This window comes from Phocoena phocoena, chromosome 4, assembly GCF_963924675.1.
Source record: "Phocoena phocoena chromosome 4, mPhoPho1.1, whole genome shotgun sequence".
Classification (NCBI taxonomy): domain Eukaryota; kingdom Metazoa; phylum Chordata; class Mammalia; order Artiodactyla; family Phocoenidae; genus Phocoena; species Phocoena phocoena.
The window spans coordinates 75,982,005-76,004,176 of NC_089222.1; the positions used below are offsets into that span (position 1 = coordinate 75,982,005).

Sequence of the window (22,172 nt, forward strand, 5' to 3'; positions counted from 1 at the left end):
GGGGATCTCAGAGAATCCAGGGAAGGCCTTTGGGGAGAGCTGACGGGCCTAAGGTCGGGGGGTAGGGGCACGGTGATGGCGGTAGCTTTGCTCATCATGCCCTGGTCCCCTCCAGAGTGTGGAACTGCCCCCAATGCCATGACCATCCTCCTGGCTGTGGTCGGCAGCATCATCCTGATTGGGCTTGCGCTCCTGGCCATCTGGAAGCTGCTTGTCACCATCCACGACCGGAGAGAGTTTGCAAAGTTCCAGAGTGAGCGATCCAGGGCCCGCTATGAAATGGTAAGCCAGTGGGAAGTTGGAAGTAGGAAAAATGTCAAGCTTAGCGGTCCAGCTGAGTTCAAGCAGAGGCCCACTAACGTCTTCGGGATTCAGAACAAAGAAGCGAGGACTTTCCCGGTGGTGCGGCGGTTAAGACTCTGCGCTTCCACTGCAGGGGGCTCGGGTTCGATCCCTGGTCGGGGAACTAAGATCCCACATGCTGTGCCGTGCAGCCAAAAAGTTAAAAAGAACAAAACAAAACAAAAAGCACGAAGAGGCGAAACCTGAGAGGTGGTGTGTGCCCAGTTCTGGATGCCCGGCACGGAGCCCCGCAGCAGGCCCCGGTCGGGAGGCTCACCGGCAGAGGCACTCGCCACAGCCTCGGCAGGGAGGCTGTGTCCAGCGGTCCAGGAGAGGGTCCCACGTGCTCACAGTCTATCGCAGTGTCCGTGTGTGTCTTATCTCCCCAAGCAGAAGGCACGTTCCTGAAGGACTGAGCAAGCGGGAGCACCCCCTGAATCCCCAGTGAGTGTGTTAAACCTGCAAGGGACTTCAGAGACCATCTAACAGACACGGCCGCTTGTTTCAGAGATGGAGAGAGAAAGCTCAGGGAGGGGCGGGACCGTCCCAGGCCGGCTTAGAGGAGCCAGTCTTGCAGCAAAAGGCTGTTGCCTTCACCCGAGGGCGGGGCCCACTGCCTTCCTGGGTGACTGACCCTAGAAGGGCCTCCAACCCTGTGTGTGCGTGAATGAACGAATGAACTAACACACGTCCTCTTACCTCCTGTGTTCTCTAGGCTTCAAACCCTCTGTACAGAAAGCCCATCTCCACACACACCGTGGATTTCACCTTCAACAAGTTCAACAAATCCTACAATGGCACAGTGGACTGATGGCTCCTTCCCCTCAGAGGGCTGGAGGGGCAAGCGGTCAAGCCGGAGACGGACACGCTTTGGACAGCTGCTCGGCTTGAGCACGGTTCCCTGCACGGCCAAGCGCAGAGACCTTCCGGTGAGCCTGGGCGAGGAGCCCACACAGGAAGGTGCCCGGCCGTGCCACCTGGCCACCCCTCCAAGCCCGGCGACAGTGCTCTAGGCTTTCCTCAGCACCTCCAGCTTGTCGTCCCAATGAACTGCTGAGATGCGGGCCGCGTCTCCCTTCCGGGAGGGCTGGGCCTCCAGGCTGGCCAGATGAGAAGGCTCTTGGGAGTGTCAGAGTGAGTAAAACCCACACAGTCTGGCTTCGCCCCTGTTGATCTTTTTTAAATGAAATAAAGTGACCGTGCATCTATGGTATAGTTCCGATTCCTGAGAATTACCTACCTGGTGTCTCTGCCTTGCACGTGGGTGTTGGTGATGGGATTACTGAGACGCCTGTTGAAGGCACATAGTTTGCAGATGTCAACTTTCTTCCCCTGTCTGTGTTTGTTTAGTACTTTTGTAACAAAAAGGAAAGAGATTTTTTGGGATTGAAAGTAAAGATTAAAACCAAAAGATTTTGTGTTTGCCTGACACTCTTTACGACGTGCACGTTCCTTCCTGAAGTGGATGGTGCCCCAGTGGGGATTGAAATGGCTGAGTACTCACTCAGGGGACGCCACACAAGCCAGTCCAATACTCCGGACCAGGGCTCATCACACGGGGCTCTGTGCGGTACCCAGGGGGTTACGTGGGGTGGCCCTAGGTAAGCAGGTGTCTTTGGAGCCTCTGAGCTTTTACTTAAAGAAAAAGTTTAGGCTAGAAACCGTGAAGACCACCCCTCTGGCCTCCCTGCCCTGTTCCCAGGTGCTAAGGGTCAAGCTGTGGCTTCCACACACAGTCCCTTCTTGCACATGATTATTGACAACAGTTTCCTTCCAGTGCCCTCCCCAGCCAGAGTCCTGTGCCCCAAAGCACAAAACCCATTTCAGCTGTCCCTCCCTGCAGGGCCCTTAAGTCCCCTCTGTTCTCGTATCTGAGTCAACAGTTATCTGGGAATAGGAATCCCTCGTTTGTAGAAGAGGGAACAGATTGTTAGAGAGGGGCAGTGGCTTTCCCACATGTCACAAGGCTAACTAATGACAAGCTGGTACAAAGAGCCAGGGCTCAGGTGCAGCGCCGGCCTCCTGCTACCTGCTCCTTTCTGTAAAGTCTCTTTCACTAATCACTTTGCTGCTGCTGGCATCACTTCAAGGCTGTTGGGCTTTCATCCCAGATTCATCTGTTCTCTGCTTGGACCAAGTTCCCTTTGCTTCATTTTGGCAAACACTAAGACAAATGCCTGTCGGTAAACAGACTATTACCTGCAGCAAATATGAACAGATTCCGTGTTTCCTTTGTCCTGTGTAATTAGGATGAAACAGAGACCTTGTGACTTGGTGAAGCTGCCTTAAATCCTTTTTGGAGTAAAGCCAAATGTAGATAAATATACAAAATAGACACATGGTGGTTTTGAGACTTTCCTAAACTGAGAAAAATAAGATTTCGGAAGAAACTTTGGGTTTCTCTTTTGTTTGATTGCGGGTTTCCTGGTGACACATCATTTACTTGCTCGAAGTCTCATTTTCCATCAGGCAGCTCTGTAAGGGCACAGCGTTCTTGAGCTACGGACAGAAAGGATGAGTTGCTCCAGGCTTCCCCCGGATGTGGAAGTTAGGGCTGTTTCCTCGGTGACACCAGATGGCTGTTGATGGAGCTGTCGCTGACAATGCTCTGCTGCCCCCTGCTGGAAGCTCTGGGAACAGCTGTTCGGAGACCTGACTCCTGAGATTCTGACCCAGGGTGTGGTTCCCTTACTTCTTTCCTCTGGTGATTTGGCCATGCCCTCACCGCCCCCCCCCCCCCGCCCCCGTTAACACAGGTAACAGAGCAGGTGGGTTGCAAAGCTCTCTCAAACCGAGTGCTGATAGGCATTTTCTTTCGTTGCTGGGCTGTGGAAGCACACAGGTGGGAGTGACCTCCTCCTTGTGTGGCCGCAGGGACCCCTACAAGGAGCACCTGTTGGTCTCTGGAAAATTCTTTCCTCGTATCTGTTTGGAAAGATGATCAGTAATGTGCTTGTTTGTTGGAAAGGAAGAGTGGGGAGGGACTATTTACCTTTAAAATCAATCTATGTTGATTTAGTACAGATTTCCAAATGGTACTTATTTTTATTGATTGATTTTAACAATTTACTTTTCTAATGCAAAAGTACATGGAAAAGGTGGAAAATAAAGAGGTCATAAAGAAATAAAAACACAGAGGTAACGACTCTTGCCCTTTTTGGGGACTACGTCTTGGTCTTTTTTTTCTATGCATATGTGTGTAATTTTAACCAAATCAGGATTATGCTGTCACTCTTTTTTTTTTTTTTTTTTGCGGTATGCAGGCCTCTCACTGTTGTGGCCTCTCACTGTTGTGGCCTCTCCCGTTGCGGAACGCAGGCTCAGCGGCCACGGCTCACGGGCCCAGCCACTCCACGGCACGTGGGATCTTCCCGGACCGGGTCATGAACCCGTATCCCCTGCATCTAGCAGGCAGACTCTCAACCACTGCATCACCAGGGAAGCCCTATGCTGTCACTCTTTTAAAGAGAACTGGGGATTCTCATTCCACTTGGTTGACTAGTAATTAGACAAACTAAAGTAACTAACAGCTGCCTCTTCTCGGAAGACGTGTTTTTTTAATTTGCTTAATTAGGGTCAAAGCTGGAGTTGATTATCATGAAACTCTTGGGATGAATTTCAGGTAACAGAAAACAGATGGGAAGATCAGCGGGGAGGAGAGAAGGTCCTTTTCTCTGTTCACGTGACGTCTCTTAACTGAAAAGCTCCTCCCTCACTGGAGGGCTCTCGGCAGGCGTGTGGGGCTCCTGTTGCTTCTGAGCAGGGTAGCCTGGTGGACTCGGCTTCCGCAGCCCTTTTGCGCCTGGCTGGGACTGGGCAGTGGAGCAGAGGAGGAGGGCAGCAGCATGGAGGAAACTCAGGAGGAGGTAAGAGCCTCTGAGGCATCCCTTGCGGACGTGTGGGACCCGCTTGGGAGCTTGTCCATCTGTGGCTGTCAGCATGCCTGCGAATGTGGCGCGCCCGTCCCTCTCGTCCAGGTGGGGGGCTGACGAGGCTTGGCTAGGTCTCTCCCTCCCCCGCAGCTTCTGTCCTCACCCAGCTGAGGGGTTGCAGACTTCTCAGGCAGGACGGGGCGCCGTTCTGACCCTCGGGAGAGGATGCAAGTGGAGGCAGGAGAATGAGAGAGACGTTTGAGCAGGTAGTGGTGCTGAGAAGGGAGAGCTCATTCTTCTCAGCCTGCATGGCTCCTTCTGCCGGTCTTGCGGCTTTGCGAGGGGTGGTCACTGCCCGGCCGGCCCCGGCTGACAGCCGCCTCCAGGATGGGTTGGGATGTGTCACAGTGAGATAGACGGTCTTCATATCCAGCTGGTTTCTCCGGAGTTCAGTGCTGGGACGTTCCTTGCTTCCTTTTGTCATAGCATGGGACTTGTATCATCTGGCCTGTTTTGGTGTCTTGATTGTCAGGAGGCTGGGAACTAAACGCCAAGAAATGGAACCTACCTCCAGTTCTTACTGGGATCCCCATCCTCTCCACTGAATCCCGCCCCCGCCGCTGACCCTCATCCTCGCCCTGCCTCCCCCTCCACACACGCTTTCTGATCCTTCTGACGAATGTCCTGCTGCATAGTGCCTTCGTTTTAAGTGGCCTCAAATTCTTGCAAAAAGGCCAGCTCTAAACTGTTAGTAACCATAGGGCCACGCGCCGAGGTGGTGACCTTCCAGGATAGGAGTTCTTAACCACTTTGTGTCGGTGACACTTTCAGCGTTCTAGTGAACGCTACAGACCCCTTGTCAGAATAATGCTAATACGTGTGTAAACAGGGAACATATTGCAAGGCCTGGGCCTATTTATTAGGGCAGCTGGTTACCATTTACCATCTTAGTTTGACTTCAGAAACCCCCTGGAAGGCTCGCCAATTACAGCTTCATTGGTCCTACCTGCACAAACTCAAACGCCTGAGACAAAAGCAGCCTCTCTCCGTTTGACCCTCACGGTAGACCCACATGGTATTCAGGGAAGGTATTTCCCCATCTTACTAAGGAGGAAATTGAGATCGGTCCCCCCCTTGGAGAGAAGGTTGGCAAGTGAGGCCCCAGCTCAGGGATCCCTACTCTAGTTCCACGCTCTTTCCTCTGTGTCGCACCCTCTGGGAAAAGCAAGACTGTCGTTTTCTTATCTCAGAACTCTGCGGTATGACTAGAGAGTCATCTGAATGCAGATGGAGAGATTATAAAATGTCTCTTCCCCTCCTCCTTCCTTGCATCTTTTTCTCTTGTCCTCACCTTATGAGCAGTCTCTGGTATATGCGTGGTGACCGAAAATCCAGGTACAGTTCAAGGAACTTTTCTATTTAAAAAGTGAGGGGGAAAAACGACGGAAGATGACAACTGACACACATTTCATGATTCCTGGCATAAAAGTTCAGCACTTTAAAGACTCTCTTGCATGAGGTGACCGTGGGTTGGTGCGGGCACTGGTTTGTGGCTCATTTCCCTGCTGGTCCAGCCAGCCCTGCGGGAATGGAATATTTGTACGAGCGGTTGTATGTGATGGTTGGCATTCACATCGTGGCCTGTGACCATAAAACAATATTTTAAAACCTACACTGAACAGAACCCACCACAACTGAGGGTTATGGGTTGCACCCATGGGAGAGTCCCACGTGGGTGGGAGGGGAGAGCGGGGCAGAGGCCCCAGGAGAGACGGGGAGGCCGGGGCTGCCTTGCTCTCTGCCTGCCGAGCTGTCCCTGAGGGCTCATTCCTGCTCAAGCCTCAGGGACTGTAGGCTTGACCTGAGTTGGGAGACATCCCCTATCGCATGGACCTGGAGTTTAAAAGGGGAAGAAGGCAACAGGAGGGAGGAAGAGGGAACGCTACAGCCCAAGAGTAGACCACGGGGATTTGGGGAAGTCTGAGGGCAGCAAGGTGGCAGGGGTGAGGGCAGAAGAGAAGAGCATAAGCCGGGGAAGGAGGTCTGAGACTGACGAGGCTGTTTTTCCCGAGCAAATTCTATGAGGCGAATAAGACTCTTCAGGCCATCATTCAGGTGTGCAAAAAACATTTTTATTATTATTATTAATTTTACATCCTTACCGGTGTATAATTGCTTTACAATGGTGTGTTAGTTTCTGCTTTATAACAAAGTGAATCATATACATATGTTCCCATATCTCTTCCCTCTTGCGTCTCCCTCCCTCCCACCCTCCCTATTACACCCCTCCAGGCGGTCACAAAGCACCGAGCTGATCTCCCTGTGCTATGCGGCTGCTTCCCACTAGCTATCTACCTTACGTTTGGTAGTGTATATATGTCCATGCCTCTCTCTCGCTTTGTCACAGCTTACCCTTCCCCCTCACCATATCCTCAAGTCCATTCTCCAGTAGGTCTGTGTCTTTATTCCTGCCTTACCCCTAGATGCTTCATGACCTTTTTTTCCCCTTAAATTCCATATATATGTGTTAGCATACGGTATTTGTCTCTCTCTTTCTGACTTACTTCACTCTGTATGACAGACTCTAGGTCTATCCACCTCATTACAAATAGCTCAATTTCGTTTATGGCTGAGTAATATTCCATTGTATATATGTGCCACATCTTCTTTATCCATTCATCCGATGATGGACACTTAGGTTGTTTCCATCTCCTGGCTATTGTAAATAGAGCTGCAATGAACATTTTGGTACATGACTCTTTTTGAATTACGGTTTTCTCAGGGTATATGCCCAGTCGTGGGATTGCTGGGTCATATGGTAGTTCTATTTGGAGTTTTTTAAGGAACCTCCATACTGTTCTCCATAGTGGCTGTACCAATTCACTATTATTTTTTTTAACATCACCATCTCTATTCAAGCGATGACAGAAAACAAAGTTACTAGGTAAAGAGGGACAGTGTCTTGCTAATCACAGTCGTTTCAGGGTCCCCTGCGCCCCACGCTGCAGGCTAAGTGCAGCAGTATGACGTTGGAGGCAGGCCCGCAGAGCTGCCTGTGCACACGGCACCTGCTCATCCGTCACTGTCCTCGTCAGGACCACTTTCTGCTGAAATGTCCCTGCACGGTGGCGGGGAGCCTTCGGGCCCACCAGATGTGTTTCTCAGCTAACTCCCATGCCCTTTTCAGGGAAATGCGGCTTCTCCCTCATGTTACGTGGAGCCACAGAAGCTCAGGCTGCATCAGGCTCTGCCTCAGCCACACGTGGCCTCCAAGTCCACTGCCACGCTCCGTGCTGGGTGGGTTTTCTGGCATCACTGCTCTCCTGGGCCCCTCCTAGAAAAGTGAGGCCTAGAGCTCCTCTGCTGTCTGTGTGTCTTTTTTCCTCCCTCCCTCCCTCCCTCCCTCCCTCCCTGCCTGGGGTGGGGATTCCATATCACAGCCCACCCCAGGATCTGACTGTGTCCACCCCTCCACCTTCTGTTCCTCTCCCCAGGCCAGAGGAACACTCCTCCCCTGCTCCCTTGGTGGGAAGGAGAGAGGCAAACGTTCTTCCAAACCAGTCCTTAATGCCAAGACCTTGAACTTGAAAAGTTAAAAAATATTCTAATTGTTTTGTTTCTCTTTGTATTTCCATTGTGGCATCCCTCTCCTGAAGCACAAAAGCCAAGTGTGGGCTTGGAAGGGCTATGGAGAAAACAGATTGCAGAGGAAAAAAAAAACCAAAATCACTTGATAATTCATTCAAAGCCAGATTACAAACTTTAAAGGTCCTACAATCTAAAAAAAGATATAGCATCCTGTGTCCTAGAATGCAAAATAAAACAGCATTTAGGGCTTCCCTGGTGGCGCAGTGGTTGAGAGTCCGCCTGCCGATGCAGGGGACGCGGGTTCGTGCCCCGGTCCGGGAAGATCCCACATGCCGCGGAGCGGCTGGGCCCGTGAGCCATGGCCGCTGAGCCTGCGCGTCCGGAGCCTGGGCTCCGCAACGGCAGAGGCCACAACAGTTGAGAGGCCCGTGTACTGCAAAAAACAAAAACCCAGCATTTAATAAAGACATCATTAACTATAAAATAAAGAACCCTAAGGAGTCCTGATTCCCATCCCCCCTTTTTAAAAAAAATACCAGATTCTTCCAAAAAACATGTTTTGGTGTCCCTGCCCCACTGGTACTCTTAGCCCATGGCCAGTCAGCCAGGGGTGCTGACGACGTATCACGTCCATCTGCTAAGGGGTGGAGGAGGCAAACTGCCGAGTCCATGGTTGCCTGCTGGCTGATGGTGGGCTCACTACAGAAGCAGGGTGTTCCCACAGGAGCCAAGTGGCTGTTTCTTTTGGAGAGATCTCTGAAAGCAGCCGCAGGTGAAGGCGTGGAAGGCAGAGTCTTGGTGGAGTCAGGCTATTGTCCTCCCGGTGACCAGGGCTAGACGTGGGGCGCACTGTACCTGTTAGTTAACTACTGCTGCACAACCCCCCACCCCGATCCCATGGCGTCCAGTGATGAGCACTGATTGCCATGCTCACAGGCTCGCGGGCCAGGTGGGGCCCCCGGGCATCAGGCTGCGGAAGGCTGGTGTGGGCTAATCAGGGCATGCTCTTTTTTTTTTTAACATCTTTATTGGAGTATAATTGCTTTACAGTGGTGTGTTAGTTTCAGGGCATGCTCTTCTTGTGGCAGAAACACAAGTCTAGACTCGGAACTGGGACCCTGACCCCTCCCCCCACATTCCATTGGCCAGAGAAACCTACACAGCTGAGTCCAACATCAGTGGGTTGTGGAAATACTCTCCACCTCAAATGGGAGGAACTGCTGAGTCATAAGGCAAAGTGTATGGATTCAGGGAGGAGGGAAGGATGGGGACGTTAACAGAATTGCCACTTGTTTTGGTACTTTATTGAATGCTGGGAGCAATGAAGTTGTGACTGATGGGGAAGGAAAGACTGGCTGCTGTCTCTTAGGATGGTACGGAAGTCCTTGTGGAAGTTTAGTTTGGAAACTAAGTTCTGTAATGACCGGGACGATGTATGTCAGGTTCACTCCCTGTGTTCAATAAATATTTGATTAAATGGTGAAAGAATATTATATGTATAGTATGTATCTGCGTGTTGACAGAAAGGGGGACAAAGTTGAATGTATCTACCTTACAGAAACGGGATAAAAAGTGTAATAACAAAAATACCAAATTTGAGGGTAACGACAGGGATTCTAGTCCTTACTCTGCCTGTCATTGGCTCTTCTGTAACCTTGCGTAAATCATTTCCCAATGGGACTCAATTTCATCTGTGAAATGGGGTGATCAGATTAGATGATCTCTAAGGATCTTCCAAAATCAGTTTCCTAAGATTCTGGGGTATAGTCACTGCTTCAGTGACTGACAGGTCCCATTTTTATTGGCCAGATAGCCCCGCTCTGCCTGTGCACTCCCGGCCTCCCTCGAGGAGCCTTTTCAGAGGCACGTGTGCAGTGCCTCTCTCACTGGTGCTGATACGAGTCAGAGCACGGAGGCCACCATGGACACTCACAGCCAGGCTGCTACAGCCCGACGGGGTCACATAGCTGGGCTCAGGTTTCCTGGCTGTGACAGGCCTTTCTCAGGGCCTGTGGACGTCACTACCTGTCTCCAAGCTTCCAGTGTTACAGATGACAGTCTGCTACTAGTTGGATTCCTTTCACTTTCCAAGTATTTTATTCCTCTAGGTGTTTGTAAAATTTCCCATCTTTGAAGTTCAGTAATTTTGACAGCATGTGCCCAGGTGTATGCCTTTGTCCACAACACCTGCCTAGAACTCACTGGGCCCTTTGCTTCTGCAGACTCAAGTATTTTTTCAAACTGGGGAATATTTCCTCAGTTATTTCTGTAAGTATTTCCTGTCCTCCCATTGTCTTTTCCTCTTTATATTCAGGAATCTGTTCTGTAAGCCTCTCATCTGCTCCCTCGTTATTTCCATTTCTTTGTCCCTTTGTTTTGAATTTTGGTATTTCTTCCACTTGATCTTCCTGCCCACAGATGTAGTTCTCAATATAATCATACCATCTTGAAATTTTTCCATCACATTTTCACATTCAAAATGAAAAATTTCATTTTAGTCCCCCCTCCCCCCAACACACATAAATTGTCATCTTGTTTGTTATTCTGAAGCGGGTCTGCTTCCGGTGGCAGTTCCCCTTCACCATAGAAGGCACCTGTGCTTGCATTCATTCAGAAGTATTTGCTGGGCCCATTCCAGGTGCAGAGATACTGCACTGAACACAAGGGGAAATCCCTGCTCTCTTGGAGCTAACACCCGTTACAGGTGGTTTTCTTTGCTTTCCTCTCCTGGTTGCTGGATTTCCTCAGGTATTTTCTTTCTTTTGCCCACCCCTGGCACGTAGCAGCAAACCCATGGTTGGCAGGAGGCCACAGACTGCGTCTATGGGCCAGCACTGCACTGACCAAGATGGGCTGTCAGAAACCTCAGCTCCTCTCGCGGCAGAAACATCCAGTTGGCCCTCTGATGTGTACGCGCGCGTGCACGCACACACACGCACACACACACACAGTGTGCACGCGCCCTAGTCCTGAGCCTCCCCACTCTTGCTCCTTGTGTCCACCCACCTCAAAGGAGATGATACCCCGTATCTGTTCTCTTCTTTGGAGCTCCTGGCAAAGCCTGTGGCGGTGCTTCTGGGCCTTGCCTACGTGGGCCCAGCGGCACCGTGGTAGGAGAGCTGGCTGAGTGTTGCGTGTCCTCCGGCGGCTGCCCTCACCCTCCGTTGCCCTCTTCCAGAGACCGCAGACAGTCCGCATCACCGTGAGTGAAGACCAGGCCTGTGTTGCTCACAAGCTGGTCCCGAGCTGATCCCTTCACTTTTCAGGGTCTATACGTCTGTCGCTTTAAAGTAAGGAGAGCGGACCAGGTTTCTTAGGTTCCTGCGGCCCTACAAACTGACAGGCTTGTGCTCTACGAAACACCCAGAGCACTGGAAGAGGCCGGCATCGATACTCTCCAGTCCCATTAGTCTTGCAGACGTTGTTCCGGGCACCCTGCGAAGACTGTTCCCATTTTCTTCACTAGGGCCGGTTTTGTAAGCTCAGAGCCCCATGCTCTGTAAATATTTGACTGAGAAAGGGCTAAACTATTAAATGCCTCTAAAATGCTTCTATGCTGAATAGTCCCGTCATAGGTCCTAGACAGCCAAGTTCCTGTCTCAATTTGTGCTCCAGAGTTTATGACTGCAGACTGTCTGCGCTGGGCGTAGTCTCAAGAAACATCAAAATAAGCTGAAGTACCTGTTGAAATGCAGATTTCCAGGCCTCGCCTCAAATCTGCTGAAACAGTATCTCCGATGGTGGGGCCCAGGTGATTCTTTGACGCTCCTCTGATTTCCCTTCAAGTTACCCAGAAGGGGCCCTGAGTGGGCTTCAGTAACAGAAATGCTTATGGCAGGACTTTTCTCCCGTTCTCAGCAGGAGAAAGAGACCCCAAGACCATTTCATTGCAGAAGAAAAATGTGACTACCCACGGTAGTGATGCTCTAAGTGTGGTCCCTGTACCAGCAGCATTAGCATTGCCTGAGAACTTGTCAGAAGTGCAAACGTTCACATCCTATCCTAGAACTACCCAGAGTCGACGCTGGAGCTGGGCCAACGTCTGATTTAACAAGACTCCAGGTGATTCTGACGCATGCTGAAGTGTGAGTCCATTAAGTGGGCACTTGAGACCTCAGCACATTACTGCAAAGGTCTCTCGGCCTTGAGGTCACCAAGACTTTTAACATATCCAAGAAATTCCCGTAAGTTCTTATTAGAAAATTTTCCACCTCTTCCTAACTTTCAGCTCCTCCAGAGTAGCCCCGAGGCCACACTTCTTCCATTTCCTTCCAGCCTTATTCCATGATAATTTGCCTTTTCCCAGAGGGAACTTCTCTGGAGCTGCGGCACTGGGACCCGAAGCTCAAGTGGACTTCAGAGCAGAAGCTGTTAAGCGTAGACTCCAAGATAAGCACCCGACTTGACCTAACAGGCTTCTGTCTGACTCACGAAAGCCGAAGAGTGGGGCAGTCAGAGATGGGAACAGCTGTCATCCTGAGGAAGTGGCAAGTGTCCTCTGACACCTGCCACTGCTTGTAGGCATGATCGAGATGAGAACGGCAGATCAGGAGTGTGCTGGTGGATCAGAACTGAGAGCCTTCAAACGCAACTGCCACCTGGCCCTGCTCTAGAACCCCAGGGCCTTGAATGTGCAGCCGGGCCATTTCAAACGGATCACCTGAGCCCACACCCTGCACTCCCCTCCCTCTAAGATGCTTCCCGAACAGACCAAAGAAATATAAAAATGGAGAAAATCTGTATCAGTATCGGAGCGCAGGGATCGTCCGGAAACTGAGAAGAATTTCTAGGAGAAAGTGCACTGGGGACCAGAGAGGGACGCTGCCTAACTGCCACACGTGTGAAGTGTCCAGCCTCACCACAGTGGAGACCCAAAAACTTCAGCTCTGTTGCTGGGCTCCTTTCTCTGCATTTCTAAACGTGAAGGCTGACATCCCTCTCTGTCAATGGTGTTTGGGACAATCATGTAGGATCCTCAAGCAAACCTCCAAGTGAAACCTTAGACCTCTTGATGCTGCTGTCTTTTTAAATAAATGAAGGAGAAGCTGGTCCATTTGTAATAGAAATAAGGCAAAAGGAATCAGTGACTGGGGTTCAGCACAGGTTTGAACTGCTGCCCCGGGGAAGAACTGAGTCTCCATGTTGAAATGAAAGCCTTATACTGGCTTCAGGGGCTCAGCTACAGTCATCTTCTGTTTCCCACCGCACCCCCTCCGGTGAGTGAGCAACGGCAGTGCTGGGAGCCAGCACCATGTGGACACCTGGACTATTACTTTTAAGCAGAAGAGGAGGAGAACAGCTAATATTTAAATATTATTAGGGTACCACATTAGACGTTGAATAAAGGACACAAGAAATGCTGTACTGGTTTTAGCCTCTTCATGACCTAAAATTTCTGTCTCACGGCAACTCAAACAATCAAAAAGTCTGATCTAGAGACGGGGGACTTCCTCAAAGGTGGCGGATTCTAACAGGACAGGGCTGGGATTGCCTAACCAACATCAGTCTCAATAAAAGCCTGAAAATGAACTGATTATAGTGACAATGCAGTGATTACAGTCACTGAGTATTTCCTGTGTGCCGTGGTAACTCCAGAAGTCATTCCACACAGGACCCGTGGAAGAATGCAAGCAGTACTAAAGGCTGTTTATTACTTCAAGCCAGTGGCATCTGAGGAGACCATGTATCTTCAAGGCCTTCACAAAAATGTGTCCAAGACACTCAAACAGCAAGTCTACTCAAATAAGCTTCCCAAGCAGCTTTTCTGTACATCTCGGCTGCGTCCAGACGATTAGCTGATGTTGTTATGCCCCGGCCCACAATGATGATATCAGAACCTCGTTTGCCAATCACTTCTTGTGGGCTTTTGTATTGCTGGCCGAGATTATCACCTACAAAACCACAAAAGTTTAATTAATACAGGAAATCAGAAAACCTGTCATATGACTTTCCTGAAAAGTATCTAACCCACTTTAAATAAAAATATGCTCTTGTTCACCACGCCCCTTCTACAGAGCAAGTGAATAAAAGCAGGTGAAGGGACTCCTTGGATTGGCCAGAGACCTCCACAGTGGGGACAGATACTAACCAATTCCTTTTCAATGTCTAATTTTAGAGCATTTATACTTTAACAGCATCAAAAAACAAAGGAATAAATTTCCTATGTTGCCAAAAAAGGTTCAGTAGCAAATAAAATACAATAAAAATTGCCTCACAATTGAAGACGATTGTAATATACATCGTAGAAGCACTGTGACATGCTGTTGGAAAAGTCCTCGCAAGGCATCTAACCTGACCACATGTGTGAGCCAGCCTTTCCCCTCAGCCCTGCCAAGTGCTTAGATTACGTACAAACCCTAATTCTGTTTTTTTTTTTGCAGTACACGGGCCTCTCACTGTTGTGGCCTCTCCCGTTGCGGAGCACAGGCTCCGGACGCGCAGGCCCAGCGGCCATGGCTCACGGGCCCAGCCGCTCCGCGGCATGTGGGATCTTCCCGGACCGGGGCACAAACCCGTGTCCCCTGCATCAGCAGGCGGACTCTCAACCACTGCACCACCAGGGAGGGCCCCCAAACCCTAATTCTTAATTCTGGCTTTTTTGTTCTTTTTTTAAAAAAAATTTTATTGAGGTGTAACTGACATGTAACATTAGTTTCAGGTGTACATCATGATTTGGATACATTATAAACTGATCATCACAGTAAGTCTAGTTAACATCCGTCACCTTACAGTCACAAAACTTTTTCTTGTGATGAGAACTTTTAAGATCTACTCTTTAAGCAATTTTCAAATATGCTATATAGTTTTATTAACAAAGTTGGCATACTGTACATTACATCCTCGTGGACTTACTCTATAACTGGAAGTTTGTACCCTTTGACTCCCTTCACCCATTCCATCCACCCCTACCCCACAACTCTGGGAACATCCAATCTGTTTTCTGTTGATTTTAGGTTACACGTATGTGCGATCATATAGCATTTGTCTTTCTCTGACTTATTTCACTTAGCGTAATACCCTCAAGGGCATCCATCCATACTGTCACAAAGGATAAGGTTTCATTTTTTTTTTTTAAATAGCTGAGTAATATTCCATTGTATATATACACAACATCTTCTCTATCCACTCATCCATCAGTGGGCACTTAGGTTGTTTCCATACCTTGGCTATCGTAAATAATGCTGCAACAAACATGGGGGTGCAGATGTATCTTCAACTTAGTGTTGTTTTCTTTGGATAAATACCCAGAAGTGAAATTGCTGGATCAGATGGCAGTTCTATTTTTAATTTTTTGAGGAAACTTTATACTATTTTCCATAGGAGCTGCACCAATTTACATTCTCACCAACAGTGCACAAGGGTTCCCTTTTCTCCACATCCTTGCCAACACTTGCTATTTCTTATCTTTTGATAGTGGGGATCCTTGTTTTGTTTGATCATATAGAAAAAGCTTTGATAATAGCCATTCTAACAGCTGTGAGGTGGTATCTCATTGTGGTTTTGTTTTGCATTTCCCTGATGATTAGCAATGTTGAGCATCTTCTCATGTGCTTGTTGGCCACTTGCACATATTCTTTGGAAAAATGTCTATTCAGATCCTTTGCCAATTTTTTAATGTGATTTTTTGTTGTCGTTGTTATTGAGCTGTATGAGTTCTTTATATTTGTATACTAACCCCTTATCAGACATGATTTGCAAATATCTTCTTTCATTCAGTAAGTTGCCTTTTTATTTTGTTGGTTTCCTTTGCTGTGTGGAAGCTTTTTAGTTTGATGAAGTCCCACTTGTTTATTTTTGCTTTTGTTGTTTTGGAATCAGATTTAAAAAAATCATTGCCAAGACCTATGTCAAGCAGATTACCACCTATGTTTTATTCTAGTAATTTTATGGTTTCAGATCTTACATTCACATCCTTAATCCATTTTGGATTAATTTTTGTGTACAGTGTAAGACAGTGGTCCAGTTTCATTCTTTTGCATGTGGCTAACCAGTTTTCCCAACACCATTTTATTGAAGAGACTGCCCTATCCCCATTGTATGTTCTTGGCTCTTTTGTCAAAAATTAACTGACCATATATGTGTGGGTTAATTTTGGAGCTCTCCATTCTGTTCCATTGATCTATGTGTCTGTTTTTATGCAAATACCATACTGTTTTGACCACTATAGTTTTGTAATATAATTTGAAATCAGGGAGTGTGATGCCTCCAGTTTTGTTGTTCTTTCTCCAGACTGCTTTGGCTATTTGGCGTCTTTTGTGGTTCCAAAGAAATTTTAGGATTTTTTGTTCTATTTCTGTGAAAAGTGCCATTGGAATGTTAATAGGGATTGCACTGAATCTGTAGATTGCTTTGGGTAATTTGGACATCTTTACAGTATTAATTCTTCCAGTATATGAGCATGAAATATCTTTCCATTTATCTTTGTCTTCCAATTTTGTTCATAAATGTCTTTGTCTTATAGTTTTTAGTGTACATGTTTTTCAGCTCCTTGGTTAAATTTATTTGTAGGTATTTTGTTCTTTTTGTTGCAATTGTAAATGGGATTGTTTTCTTAATTTCTCTTTCTGATTGTTTGCTTGTGTATAAAAATGCAACAGATTTTTGACTTTGTGTCCTGTAACTTAACTGGATTTGTGTATTAGTTCTAACAGTTTTTTTAAGTCTGTAGGGTTTCCTATATATGATGTCATCTACAAATAGTGACAGTTTTGCTACTTCCTTTCCAATTTGGATGTTTTTTGTTTCTTTTTCTTGACTAACTGCTCTGGCTAGGCCCTCCAACTACTAACCTGGATAAAAGTGGCAAAAGTGGGCATTGTTGTTTTGTTTCTGATCTCAGAGGAAAAGCTTTCAGCTTTTTCAGTATGATGTTAGCTGTGGTCCTGATTAGGCTGAGGTAAGTTCTCTCTAAAGCCACTTTGTTTAGAGTCTTTATCATAAATGGATGTTGAATTTTGTCAAATGCTTTTCCTGCATCTATTGAGTCTCTCTTCCTCCTTCTGTTTTCTTCCATTGTGCTATGATGACTTTCTTTAGTGGTATGCTTAGATTCCTTTCTCTTCATCTTCTGTGTGTCTACTACAGGATTGTGCTTTCTGGTTACCATGTGGCTTACATATGACAACTTGTATCCATAACAGTCTAAGTTGATAACAACTTAAGTTTGATTGCATTCTAAAGCTCTACATATTAACTCCCTTCCACAAGGTTTTATATATATATATATATATATTTTTTTTTTTTTGCGGTATGCAGGCCTCTCACTGTTGTGGCCTCTCCCGTTGCGGAGCACAGGCTCCGGACGCGCAGGCTCAGCGGCCATGGCTCACGGGCCCAGCCGCTCCACGGCATGTGGGATCTTCCCGGACCGGGGCACGAACCCGTGTCCCCTGCATCAGCAGGCGGACTCCCAACCACTGCGCCACCAGGGAAGCCCAAGGTTTTATATTTTTGATGTCACATTTTACATCTTTTTATCTTGTATGTCCTGTAATTATTATAGTTATAATTATTTTTACTACTTTTGTCTCTTAACCTTTTAAGTGGTTGATCCCCTACCTTTTTCAGTGAAGTTTATTGTTTCCTATGTTTTCTTGTTACTAATTAGCACCCTTTCTTTTCAGCTTAAAGAAGTCCTTTAACATTTCTTGTAAGGTTGGTTTAATGATGATTAACTCCTTTAGATTTGCTAATCTGGAAAATTCTCTCCTTCAATTCTGAATAACTCTGCTGGGTAGAGTTCTTTGTTGCAAGTTTTTTTTTCCCCTTCAGCACTGTATATTATCATGCCACTACTTTCTGGCCTGGAAAGTTTCTGCTGAAAAATCTGCTTATAGTCTCATGGAGGTTCCCTTGTAAATAACAAGTTGGTTTTTTTTTGCTGCTTTTAAGATTCTCTCCTTGTATTTAGCTTTTGGTGTTTTAATTATAATGTGTCTTGATGAGGGTCTCTTTGGGTTCATCTCATTTGGAACACTCTGGGCTTTCTGCATCTGGATGTCTGTTTCCTTCCCTAGGGTAGGGAAGTTTTCACCCATTATTTTATCAAGTTTTATATTCCTTTCTCTCTCTTTTTCTGGGACTCCTATAATGAGAATGTCAGTCTACTAGATGTGTCCAATAAGTCCACTAAGCTGTCTTCACTTTTTTCATTCTTTTTTGGTTTTGCTGTCCTGATTGGGTAAGTTCCACTGCCTTCTCTTCAAGTTCCTTTCTTTGCTTCATCTAGTCTGCTTCATCTAGTCTGAACCCCTCTAGTGTATTTTTCAGTTATGTTATTGCATTCCTCAGCTCTGTGACTAATGCATATATATTCCATCTCTGCTGAAGCTGAGTTCGGGAGCATCTTTATGACCATTACTTTGAGCTCTTTATTGGGTAAATTATTTATCTCCATTTCATTAAGGTCTTTTCCTTTTATCTTTTTCTTTCGTTTGGAACATATGCCTCTTTTTCTTCATTTTGCTTGACTCTGGGTTGGTTTCTATGCATTAGATGGAACAACTGTCTCAGCGGTCTTAAAGGAGTAGCCTCATGTATGAGATGAATCCTGTCATTCAGCCCTACCCTAGCTCCTGGTTGTTTCTCAAATCTTTTGATCGTCAAAGCAGCCTATTATATTTGTAATAGCTCTGAGTACTCGAGGGTATGCCAAGACCTATCAGTGTCCCAAAGGGGAGGGTCTCAGTCAGCTGCTAGATTCATTCTCTGATTGCCATGGCTAGGACTTCCAAAACTATGTTGAATAACAGTGGTGAGAGTAGAAACCCTTGTCTTGTTCCTGATCTTAGAGGAAATGCTTTCAGCTTTTCATCACTGTGGGTTTGTCATATATGGCCTCTATTATGTTGAGGTAGATTCCCTCTATGCCCAGGTTCCAGAGAGTCTTCATCATAAATGGGTGTTGAATTTTGTCAAAAGTTTTTTTCTGCATCTATTGAGATGATATGGTTTTTATTCTTCAATTTGTTGGTGTGGTGTATCACACTGATTGACTTGTGGATACTGAAAAATCCTTGCATCCAATGGGATAAATCCCACTTGATCATGGTGTACGATCCTTTTAATGTATTGTTGGATTCAGTTTGCTAGTATTTTGTTGAGGATGTTTGCATCTATGTTCATCAGTGATATTGGCTTATAATAATTTTCTTTTTTTGTAGTATCTTTGTCTGATTTTGGTATCAGGGTGATGGTAGCCTCATAGAATGAGCTTGGGAGTGTTCCTTCCTCTGTAATTTTTTGGAAGAGTTGAAGAAGGGCAGGTGATAACTCTTCTCTAAATTTGATAGAATTCTGTTGTGAAGCCATCTGATCATGGACTTTTGTTTGGTGGAAGTTTTTTACTCAGTTTCAATTTCAGTACCTGTGATTGGTATGTTCATATTTTCTATTTCCTCCTGGTTCACTTTTGGGTGCTTGTACTTTTCTAAGAATTTGTCCATTTCTTCTAGATTGTCCATTTTATTGCCATATAGTTGCCTGTAGTAGTCTCTTATGATCCTTCATATTTCTGTGGTGTCCTTTGTAACTTCTCCTTTTTCATTTCTAATTTTATTGATCTGAGACCTCCTTTTATTCCCTGATGAGTCTGGCTAAAGGTTTATCAATTTTGTTTATCTTTTCAAAGAACCATTTTTTAGTTTCATTGATCTTTTCTATTGTTTTCTTCATCTCTATTTCATTTATTTCTGCTCTGATCTTTATGATTTCTTTCCTTCTAGTAACTTATGTTTTGTTTGTTCTTCTTTCTCTAGTTGCTTTAGGTATCAAGTTAGGTTGTTTGAGATTTCTGTTTCCTGAGGTAAGATTGTATTGCTGTAAACTTCCCTCTTTGAACTGCTTTGGCTGCACCCCATAGGTTTTGGATCGTTGTGTTTTCATTTTCATTTGTCTCTAGGTATTGTTTGATTTCCTCTTTTGATTTCTTCAGTGATCCATTGGTTGTTCAGTAACATAATGTTTAACCTTCACATGTCTTGTGTTTTTTAGTTTTTTTTTCCTTGTAGTTGATTTCTAATCTCATAATGTTGTGGTCAGAGAAGATGCTTGATATGATTTCAGTTTTCTTAAACTTACTGAGGCTTGCTTTGTGGTCCAGGATGTGATCTATCCTGGAGAATGTTCCTTGTGAACTTGAGAAGAATGTGTATTCTGCTGCTTTCAGATGGAATGTTCTATAAATATCAATTAAATCCATCTGGTCTAATATGTCATTTAAAGCCTGTGTTTCCTTATTGATTTTCTGTCTGGAGGATCTGTCCATTGATGTAGGTGGGGTGTTAAAGTCTCCCACTATTATTGTGTTACTATCAATTTCTTTTATGGATGAAACCTTATATATTGAGGTGCCTTTATGCTGGGTGCATATTTATTTACAATTGTTCTATCTTCTTGGATTGATCCCTTGATCATTATGTAGTGTCCTTCTTTGTCTCTTATAACAGTCTTTAAAGTCTATTTTGTCTAATATGAGTATTGCTACTCCAGTTTTCTTTTGATTTCCATTTGCATGGAATACCTTCTTCCATTCCCTCACTTTCAGTCTGTATGTGTCCCTATATTTAAAGTGGGTCTCTTCAATATATACACTAATATGTATAAAATAGATAACTAATGAGAACCTGCTGTATAGCACAGGGAACTCTACTTCACTTTGCTGTAGAGTAGAAACTAACACAACACTGTAAAACAACTATACCCCAGTAAAAAAAAAAAAAAAAAAAAAAAAAAACTCAATTAAAAAACATTTGAGCATACAACTCACCAAAGCAAATATACGAATGGCAAATAAGCACATGAAAAGATGTTTGGCATCACTAACCATTAGGAAAATGCAGACCATAAAGAAATATCACTACCTACCTACTAGAACAACTAAAATGAAAAATATAGCAACAATACCAGATGTTGAATAAAGATGTTAAAAAAAAAAATACCAGGTGTTGGTGAGATTGTGGAAAAACTGAATCACTCGTACATTGCTGGTGGGAATATAAAATGATACAGCCACTTTGTAAAAGAATTTAGCTTTTTTCTTTCTTTTTTTTTTTTTTTTGTGGTACGCAGGCCTCTCACTGTTGTGGCCTCTCCTGTTGCAGAGCACAGGCTCAGCAGCCATGGCTCACGGGCCTAGCCGCTCCGCGGCATGTGGGATCTTCCCGGACTGGGGCATGAACCCGTGTCCCCTGCATCAGTAGGTGGACTCTCAACCACTGCACCACCAGGGAAGCCCTAGCTGTTTCTTTAAAAACCAAATATACATTTGCCATACAACTCAGTATACTCCTGGGCATCTATGACACAGAAATGAAAATTTATTCCACACAAAAACCTGTGCACAGTTATTCATAGCAACTTTACGTGTAATAGCAAAAAACTGAAAACAAGTAAGATGTTCTAAACAAATGACGGTACATCCATACCATGGAATACCACTTGGCAATAAAAAAGAATAAACTATCAATACACACACATGCACACAAAAATAAAAAAATAAAGTGGGTCTCTTGTAGACAGCGTATATACAAGTCTTGTTTTTGTATGCATTCAACCAGTCTGTCTTTTGGTTGGAGCATTTAATCCATTTACATTTAAGGAAATTACTGATATGTATGTTCATATTGCCATTTTGTTAATTGTTCTGGATTTGTTTTTATAAGTCTTTTTCTTCCCTTCCTCTTTTGTCCTCTTGTGATTTGATGACTATCTTTAGTGTTGTGTTTGGATTCCTTTTCGGTTTTGTGTGTGTATCTGTTGTAGATTTTTGGTTTGCCATTACCATGAGGTTTTTATATAGCCGTCTATATATATGCAAGGTTGTGTTAAGTTGCTGGTCTCTTAATTTCAAATGCATTTCCAGTGTCCGCACTTGTACTCTCCTCCTGTCACAATTGCTGGTTTTGATGTCATATTTGTGTGTGGATGATTTCCTACCTTTACTGTACGTTTGCCTTTACTGGTGAGCTTTCCCATTCGTAATTTTCTTATTCCTAGTTGTGGCCTTTTCTTTTCCATCTAGAGAAGTTCCTTTAGCATTTGTTGTAAAGCTGTTTTGATGGTGCTGAACACTCTTAGCTTTTGCTTGTCTGTAAAGCGTTTGATTTCTCCGTCAAATCTGAACAAGAGCCTTGCTGGGTAGAGTTATTCTTGGCTGCAGGTTTTTCTCTTTTATCACTTTAAATATACCATGCCACTCCCTTCTGGCCTGCAGAATTTCTGCTGAAAAATCAGCTGATAACCTTGTGGGGATTCCCTTGTATGTTATTTGTTGTTTTTAATATTATCTCTTTGTCTTTAATCTTTGTTGATTTGATTAATATGTGTCTCAGTGTGTTCCTCCTTGGGTTTATCCTATATGGGACTCTGTGC

The 22,172-nt window shown here is 45.5% G+C and overlaps 2 protein-coding genes across 2 annotated transcripts in view; one reads left to right on the top strand and one right to left on the bottom strand.

Annotated features, from left to right (window-relative positions):
• Positions 1–1,552, top strand: part of ITGB5 (integrin subunit beta 5) — a 111,828-nt gene extending 110,276 nt beyond the window's left edge. The window contains exons 14-15 of the mRNA XM_065876736.1: positions 116–282; positions 1,058–1,552. Of these exons, the coding sequence (XP_065732808.1) occupies positions 116–282; positions 1,058–1,153 (263 nt within the window). The 3' untranslated portion in view covers positions 1,154–1,552. The remainder of the gene's footprint in view (positions 1–115; positions 283–1,057) is intronic.
• Positions 1,553–13,169: 11,617 nt separating this feature from the next.
• UMPS (uridine monophosphate synthetase) overlaps positions 13,170–22,172 on the bottom strand; it is a 54,327-nt gene continuing 45,324 nt past the window's right edge. Inside the window, exon 6 of the mRNA XM_065876186.1 lies at positions 13,170–13,693. Within this exon, the coding sequence (XP_065732258.1) occupies positions 13,524–13,693 (170 nt within the window). The 3' untranslated portion in view covers positions 13,170–13,523. The remainder of the gene's footprint in view (positions 13,694–22,172) is intronic.